Raw genomic sequence first — 9068 nt, 5'->3', positions numbered from 1 at the left:
TAGGGCTGAGTGACCTTTACTCATAAAAGAAAAAAGATCTTAATTTTTTTTTGGATTTTTGAGCCTACAGAGGGCATCAAAAAGCTTCCTAGTCTATGGCCATGCCACCCTGAACATGCTCAATCTCATTTGATCTCGGAAGCTAAGTAGGGTCGGGCCTGGTTAGTACTTGGATGGGAGACCACCTAGGAATACCAGATGCTGTAGGCGTTAAAAAAAAAAAAAGAAAGAAAGGAAGAAAGAAAGAAGAAGAAGAAGAGGAAGAAGAAGAAGAAAGAAGGAGGAGGAGGAGGAGAAAAAGAAGAAGAAGCTTCCTACATGACTCTGCTCCATTTTTTGTCTCTACAACTGTTTCCAGAATTTCTTAGTTTAAGAATAATATTCATTACAGTTACTTAAGATAAACCATTATGTCTGGTTAAACAATAATGCAGAGTATGGAATATTATCAAATTGTATAAACATGTGCCAAGTTTTCACAGGGTGGTGTTTGTGCAATGTGGTCATCTACTGACACTTTTTAAATCTAGGGGGGAAAGGTAAAAACACTGTTAGAGTGTGGAAACGGGACTTAAAATGGAGATTAAAGCTGTATTATTTTTGCCAATTTGTATGCAGTCGTCAATTTTTACTTTTTTGCTCTTGTGAAACTGTTTATTGTGTTTACCTTGCTACTAATATTTGACATTCTGTATTCTCCAAAGCAGACAGCTCTGGTTAGATGATCCTGAATAACCCATGGAAGAGAAAAGGAAATCTCTCAATTTGAACATACAGTGTATCTCATAAAAACCCTTGGATATGTCTGTAAGTACCTTCTCTCTTATGATATCAGAGTTTTTTGTTGTTTTATTTTTTTTCTGGTAAAAGATTAGGTTGTAATTTTTAAGCACATTATTAAAACAGTTGTAATCAATAGGTTTTCCAAGTGTCACATTTCTTCATATTACCATTCATAGCTTCCAACTTCTGTTAAATAGCTAAATACAAATTTTTATTCTAAAAGTCATTCAGACAAGGTATAGGACCTGCTATTGCCCTCTTTTTAGGTATTTATTCTGAGTTTTTTACCTTGATATTTTACTGAGTCCTCCTTGGCCCATCTGAAGTCACTCTACATTCCAGACATACATTTATGTTTATATGAATAGAAAGAAAGAAAGAAAGAAAGAAAGAAAGAAAGAAAGAAAGAAAGAAAGAAAGAAAGAAAGAAAGATAGACAGACAGACAGACAGACAGACAGACGATAAAGTGATACAACCTCAGCATTTGAGTCACTTCTCTGAATCCCTTATAATAGAACCACTTGAGGAAACAGCACAATTGTTAGCAGTAAAAGAGATATTAGGGTTGGGGGGATAAGAGGAGAGAGATGAAACAAAGATACACAATGATACATTTAGGAAACAGACAAATTCAGGGAAAAAAACACAAAGACACATAGATAGACATGAACTACCCTCTCTTTCCTTCCTCCTTCACTTTCCCCCAAGTCCCTGAATTTTCCTTGGCCCTTTCCCACATCCCTCTCCAATTCCTCACTTCTTTTGGCACCTACTTGATATGTTCCGTGCGTCCGGAGCCCTCAATGGTCTTGGCTCCCCACCGTTGCTCTTTCTCAGAGATGTCATTCTGCAAGACAGCACTCAGCAATAAGTGATGGAAAGAGATGTGCCATGATGAGAGAGAGGCCATGCAGCTGACACACATGCCTTCCATATCCCCTGCATCTGCTGCCTCCTTTAGATGCCTCCTTCAGATGCCTCTCTATGTTTACCCCATCATGAACCCCATGTTAAATTAAACTGGTGAGCTCTGAAACCTCCTTTCATACTGCATCCCTCACATAATCCTCCTCAGGTCTCCTACAATTTCTGAATCCCCCCAAATTATACACGTCCAGCCCAAATCTTGGCTCATAGGCCAAAAGAGACACAGCATAGCCTGCCATAGCCCATCAATCACAATGTCAAACTGCTCTGCACCTGTCTCCTCAACACTAGCCATCATGCATACCCATTCCTAACAACTGTCAGTTTCACAATGAGGGCTATCTCAGACCCAGACTGTCCTTTCCTAAGCCCCCTCAAAGGTTACAGAGTGGTCCAGATGTCATCCCCACCCCTTTCACTGTCCAAGAAAAGCTATTTCCAAACTCACCACAAAGTCAGGATCTGTGTCCCAGTCATCACCCTGGGTCTCCAAGGAAACAGATACATCATGCCCTACTACAGACTTCCACATCTGAAGGTAAAAAGAAGATGAAAATAATTAGAGGCAAAACATCAAGAGGAGGGAAAACAAGAATGCTGAAGCTTTGATATAGCAGCTCATTGTTTCTTGCCATTTTTTTCTTAGAAGCCGAGGCAAAGCAGATAAGAGTTTTAGGAATGTATCTTTGCTTAGATAGAGGAGGGGGGTGGGGATTTATTTGAGACAAACTAACAGGGCCTGGGCACACCTGAGTCTGGAGAGAAGTCATTATGGGTGTAGATAACACTAAATAACCTGGATGTCAAAACTGCTGGGATCAGTCATTTTTGTCAAGAGGCCAGCCAAGCCACTGTGGTAAAAATGAGGGGTGTTAGAACATGCCTAGAATTATAGCACCAATTCGCTCAGGTTTCTACATATGACTCCTTTGCAGTTGTCAAAATATATATTGGTCTAGCTCCTGGTAAAGGAAACATCTACAATCCTATCTGCAACCTGCTTAGTGCAAGTGCCGTTCTTCCACTTGGCCACTGAACAGCTACATGAGATCAGTAGGGCAGTCAGCTGAAATTCCTACACTGCACAATGCATGGGAAACATTATTTGCTGAGGATAAGTCACTTATTCTTCAATTTTTAAAAACAATTTAATTATATTTCTAAAGAGAATAGCTGACTCAAAAATAGCATAATCTCTCATTTTGAACAGTAGGGGTTATTAGATTTTCATTAACTAAATAAATGATAAAGTACTATTTAGAGAATACCAGTTTGAAGGAATATCGAATTGGTATTCTACTAGGGCATCCCCAGTGTTTCTACTGGCTCTGCCAATCATGCATGAGGAGCAGCTACACAATTGCTCTGCATCTGTGGAATCCGGAGTCTTGGTGTGAAGAGGAAACCATGAACAATGCTTATCTGCTCTGGTGGCCACTGAGACTTCTTGACTCCGATACCACTTGCTAGCTGGCACTGCCTCTGCCCATTCTTCCCTATTCAGACTTTTCATCCCACTGGTGTCTTTCTCCATGCTCTTCACTGTCTCTGAAGAATCCCTCTTATGACCACTCCTGGGACACTGTAGTGTCTCTACCCAGGGCCTCAGACTCTGATTTTCCTCTCCACTTGAAAACTCCTCCATGCTCTTCAAAAAATCCCTTGGAAGCCAGCCCAAGGGAAAGTTTGGGGGTAGATTGGTTAGAGAAGTGCAAAGAGGACACTGGAGAAGTATTGACTATGTCAGCTACACTGTGGGATGAGTCACTACCGAGACCAGCTCTGCCTTCCCCTGTAGAGAAACAATTATGGATGAAGGTATGGGGTAGGTAGACAAGAGCTATGGTCTTGTTTCCTGGGCCGCTCTGCAACAAAAGGACTTCACACAGAAACTGGAAAGGAGAAGTTTCTGAAATAGTCATAAACAGTGAGGACCGATTGTCCTGTCCTCTTTCCTGCTCTTCTTCCAAGATATCAGCTTGTCTCTCCTGTAAACCTCCCATCCTCATGTAGTTTTTAAACAAAGGCAAGTTTCTGACACAGAGACAACTTAGTATCTTTGAGTTCCTGGCCAGAAATAGGGAAGCCGAGAGGTAATATCTATAGGTGGGAGACCAGAGAGTAACTTGGTGAAGCTGGTGCCCAGGATATCAGGCACTATCAAAGACCCCGTCATAAGGTTGCCTTATAGCATCAGTAAAGTACAAGAATTGGGATTCAGAAGATCATCTCAGCTCTGTTACTAAGATCCTATGGGAACATGGGTAAGGGAATCAACAATAGAGAATGTACTTATTTTTCAGGTACCAGGCTAGGCGATTTACAAATATTAGCTTAAATAATTTAGTAAATCATTGAATGTCTCAGATACTGTTTTCCCCAGTGGAAAAATAAATGAAAAGGTTAACATAACTAATATATAAAGTCTCTTCCATTTCTGACATTCTGGGATTCTATGGTCCTACAATCATAGAAGTTAGTGTCATTCTGCAAAAGACAGCACTCAGCAATAAGTGATGGAAAGAGATGTGCCATGATGAGAGAGAGGCCATGCAGCTGACACACATGCCTTCCATATCCCCTGCATCTGCTGCCTCCTTTAGATGCCTCCTTCAGATGCCTCTCTATGTTTACCCCATCATGAACCCCATGCTAAATTAAACTGGTGAGCTCTGAAACCTCCTTTCATACTGCATCCCTCACATAATCCTCCTCAGGTCTCCTATAATTTCTGAATCCCCCCAAATTATACACGTCCAGCCCAAATCTTGGCTCATAGGCCAAAAGAGACACAGCATAGCCTGCCATAGCCCATCAATCACAATGTCAAACTGCTCTACACCTGTCTCCTCAACACCAGCCATCATGCATACCCACTCCTAACAACTGTCAGTTTCACAATGAGGGCTATCTCAGACCCAGACTGTCCTTTCCTAAGCCCCCTCAAAGGTTACAGAGTGGTCCAGATGTCATCCCCACCCCTTTCACTGTCCAAGAAAAGCTATTTCCAAACTCACCACAAAGTCAGGATCTGTGTCCCAGTCATCACCCTGGGTCTCCAAGGAAACAGATACATCATGCCCTACTACAGACTTCCACATCTGAAGGTAAAAAGAAGATGAAAATAATTAGAGGCAAAACATCAAGAAGAGGGAAAACAAGAATGCTGAAGCTTTGATATAGCAGCTCATTGTTTCTTGCCATTTTTTTCTTAGAAGCCGAGGCAAAGCAGATAAGAGTTTTAGGAATGTATCTTTGCTTAGATAGAGGAGGGGGGTGGGGATTTATTTGAGACAAACTAACAGGGCCTGGGCACACCTGAGTCTGGAGAGAAGTCATTATGGGTGTAGATAACACTAAATAACCTGGATGTCAAAACTGCTGGGATCAGTCATTTTTGTCAAGAGGCCAGCCAAGCCACTGTGGTAAAAATGAGGGGTGTTAGAACATGCCTAGAATTATAGCACCAATTCGCTCAGGTTTCTACATATGACTCCTTTGCAGTTGTCAAAATATATATTGGTCTAGCTCCTGGTAAAGGAAACATCTACAATCCTATCTGCAACCTGCTTAGTGCAAGTGCCGTTCTTCCACTTGGCCACTGAACAGCTACATGAGATCAGTAGGGCAGTCAGCTGAAATTCCTACACTGCACAATGCATGGGAAACATTATTTGCTGAGGATAAGTCACTTATTCTTCAATTTTTAAAAACAATTTAATTATATTTCTAAAGAGAATAGCTGACTCAAAAATAGCATAATCTCTCATTTTGAACAGTAGGGGTTATTAGATTTTCATTAACTAAATAAATGATAAAGTACTATTTAGAGAATACCAGTTTGAAGGAATATCAAATTGGTATTCTACTAGGGCATCCCCAGTGTTTCTACTGGCTCTGCCAATCATGCATGAGGAGCAGCTACACAATTGCTCTGCATCTGTGGAATCCGGAGTCTTGGTGTGAAGAGGAAACCATGAACAATGCTTATCTGCTCTGGTGGCCACTGAGACTTCTTGACTCCGATACCACTTGCTAGCTGGCACTGCCTCTGCCCATTCTTCCCTATTCAGACTTTTCATCCCACTGGTGTCTTTCTCCATGCTCTTCACTGTCTCTGAAGAATCCCTCTTATGACCACTCCTGGGACACTGTAGTGTCTCTAGCCAGGGCCTCAGACTCTGATTTTCCTCTCCACTTGAAAACTCCTCCATGCTCTTCAAAAAATCCCTTGGAAGCCAGCCCAAGGGAAAGTTTGGGGGTAGATTGGTTAGAGAAGTGCAAAGAGGACACTGGAGAAGTATTGACTATGTCAGCTACACTGTGGGATGAGTCACTACCGAGACCAGCTCTGCCTTCCCCTGTAGAGAAACAATTATGGATGAGGGTATGGGGTAGGTAGACAAGAGCTATGGTCTTGTTTCCTGGGCCGCTCTGCAACAAAAGGACTTCACACAGAAACTGGAAAGGAGAAGTTTCTGAAATAGTCATAAATAGTGAGGACCGATTGTCCTGTCCTCTTTCCTGCTCTTCTTCCAAGATATCAGCTTGACTCTCCTGTAAACCTCCCATCCTCATGTAGTTTTTAAACAAAGGCAAGTTTCTGACACAGAGACAACTTAGTATCTTTGAGTTCCTGGCCAGAAATAGGGAAGCCGAGAGGTAATATCTATAGGTGGGAGACCAGAGAGTAACTTGGTGAAGTTGGTGCCCAGGATATCAGGCACTGTCAAAGACCCCGTCATAAGGTTGCCTTATAGCATCAGTAAAGTACAAGAATTGGGATTCAGAAGATCATCTCAGCTCTGTTACTAAGATCCTATGGGAACATGGGTAAGGGAATCAACAATAGAGAATGTACTTATTTTTCAGGTACCAGGCTAGGCGATTTACAAATATTAGCTTAAATAATTTAGTAAATCATTGAATGTCTCAGATACTGTTTTCCCCAGTGGAAAAATAAATGAAAAGGTTAACATAACTAATATATAAAGTCTCTTCCATTTCTGACATTCTGGGATTCTATGGTCCTACAATCATAGAAGTTAGTCCTAGTTAAAATATCATGCCATTTGGCCTCCATCAGCACTTGGTTCTCAGCGCTGGCACACATTAACTACTTCCTGCTCTGTTATAATGTCTTCTGTGTGGGTTGTGTCTCCCTGCTAGACCATTGGCTCTCCAAGGGCAGAGACTTTGTCTTCATTTCCTATGGTCCTCCTCCCAACTCAGTGCCTCAGAGCAACAGGCTTTAAAGAGGTTTGTAGCCGAAACAGAGAGTCCTGGATGGCTGCTGGATCATATTCCCTGGGCTTCAGCCTCTCACTTCTGTTTCCATCCCCAGATGCTCATTATCTACAACTGCTCCCACTCGGGCCTTCTGGCCATAAAAGTTTAAAAGCCTACTAGCAGTGACTTCATCTCTCACCAAGAACTAAGAGCCAGGTAGGTTCCTCTTCACCTCTTTCCCTGTGCTCCTCCACTTTCCCACTACTCAAGAGTACCCACCTCTAACAGTGCGAGTGACTGCTCTAAGCTCCCAGCTCCTCACGTCGTTCACTCGGCTCTCTCTGCTGCTGCTAGTTCTGAGCAAGAAAATGAGCTGCTTCTTCAGTTCCGTATTCAGGTTTTCTGTCATTTCCTGTCATCATGTCCTCACAGCTACTTCCTGAAGTTTGTCAGTTCCTTCTGCTTAGGCACTTCAATAAAAAAAAATTAATTGCCTCTATGCCTAGTCTTTTGCAAGGCTTTGAGTGTCATGGGGGAAGTAAAAAAAAAAAAAAATGCTTTTACTCTGAGGTTATAATCTGGTCAGGGAAGCAAAACACCCAGAAAACAACAGTATTCTATAGAATAGCATTTGTGTCCTAATTAGGTGGGCAGTTGTTATCGCACAGGAATGGAGTTTGGTATAGGCTGAAGAAAAGCTTAATGGGTAAAATGGTTTTTATGTGGATCTTGCAGGGTAAGATTTGAAATCACTTTTACATTACCCACACATTTTAAACTGGGGTTTGTATTTAATAAGTGTTCAAATAAACATTTATTAATTGAATGGTGGAAGGGAATAAATCACAGGAGAAAGGCAAGACATGGTAGGAAAAAGGTTCAGAGATTGTTTAGGGAACAGTGAGGAGTCTGAGCTAACTGGTAGATTTGATTCCAAATAGCGGGAAGAAGTCTGAAAGAACTAGCTACCAGACAATGGGAAGTCTTGGTAGTATTCTGTATTACTTACTGTTCATCAAGATTTGCTGTCCCTCCTTTCTCCTTCCTATGTTAAGTCAGAATTGCTCAGGTGACTTGTTTTGGCCAATGAAATTTGAGTAATGAAATACATCACTTTTTGGTGGAAACTTCAAGACCAGAGCAAACTTTGCCATCTTTTTGTGCAGTGCCCACCCACCATTTGCAATTCTCCGGAGTGGGTTCATTCTAAGTTGGGGAGTGAGAGGGTCTCTAACTTAGAACGACAACACTCAATCTACTGTGTGAGGGACTTGGAGTATGACTAGAAAATAATCCTTTGTTGTTTTAGCTACTGAGAATTAGGGGGTGTTTGTCACTGTATCTATCCATCCTCTCCTAATCTTGATTGATGTGGTCTTCTGACCTGATTTGCTCATCTGTGAGCTCCCCAGTGGATTCAATCTGAGACAGATAAAATTGGTCCAAGATATAGAGGGGATTCTGCATTAGGAATAAGTCAAGACTTTAGTCACTTACAAATCTAAGGAGTCTATGCCTGGGAGGAGTTTTATTTACTGACCTCTCCTACCTTATGACCTATTTATTGTCACAGCACTAAAACTGTGACACAGTCATCCAGGTAGTTCTTTAGAGAAACCTTAGAATTTAGAGATGAAAACAAGAAATCTCATCTCTCCTTAGCAAAAGTCCCAAGTTCATTCCTGATGTGAGGCGGTGAGTTGAAGCACACAGAAATAGCATGGGCTCTGAAGCCAGACAGGCTTATATCAATTCATTTATTTACATTGAGAAAGTTCCTCAAGCAGAGACTTAAAAAAACATAATGCCCATCTTGCTATAACTTAGACTTACCTTACCCACTCCCATCCAGAGGGATCCCAAGGGGCCTAATGCTTTCAATATGCACCAGATGAGTTTTCCCAGGTCCAGGAATAAACCTGCATGAATCTCATGCCCTAAGGCCCAGTTCGTTTGGTTTAGTATTAGGATGAAATTTCCTTACTCCACTTCATCACCCTGGGGTCTAGTGGCTAAGTTAGAAAGACGAAGGTAGCCATTACCAGGGAGAAGGACACCTGAATATGTAGTTTTCTACCCCTGTGTCCATCCCTGGCTAACTCATCCCTGCATCTCCTATCTACCTTC

The 9068-nt window shown here is 41.8% G+C and overlaps 1 protein-coding gene and 1 pseudogene across 2 annotated transcripts in view; one reads left to right on the top strand and one right to left on the bottom strand.

Moving 5' to 3' along the window:
* The window catches only part of HCLS1 (hematopoietic cell-specific Lyn substrate 1), a 36721-nt gene extending 29310 nt beyond the window's left edge, over positions 1–7411 (bottom strand). Inside the window, exons 1-3 of one of the 2 annotated variants that reach the window (XM_011372303.1) lie at positions 7221–7411; positions 4730–4813; positions 1559–1632 (exon numbers count right to left, since the gene is read on the bottom strand). In XM_011372303.1, coding sequence (XP_011370605.1) covers positions 1559–1632; positions 4730–4813 — 158 coding nt within the window. In that variant the 5' untranslated portion in view covers positions 7221–7411. Of the gene's footprint in view, positions 1–1558; positions 1633–2160; positions 2245–4729; positions 4814–7220 lie in introns of those variants that run through there. The other variant, XM_011372214.1, reaches the window with a different exon arrangement.
* LOC111736290 lies at positions 92–210 on the top strand (annotated as a pseudogene).
* Positions 7412–9068: the final 1657 nt, after the last annotated feature.

Source organism: Pteropus vampyrus, unplaced genomic scaffold, assembly GCF_000151845.1.
Source record: "Pteropus vampyrus isolate Shadow unplaced genomic scaffold, Pvam_2.0 Scaffold1, whole genome shotgun sequence".
In the NCBI taxonomy this organism is placed as follows: domain Eukaryota; kingdom Metazoa; phylum Chordata; class Mammalia; order Chiroptera; family Pteropodidae; genus Pteropus; species Pteropus vampyrus.
The sequence above is the reverse complement of the archived record's forward strand: the minus strand, read 5'-3'. Positions and strand labels throughout refer to the sequence as shown.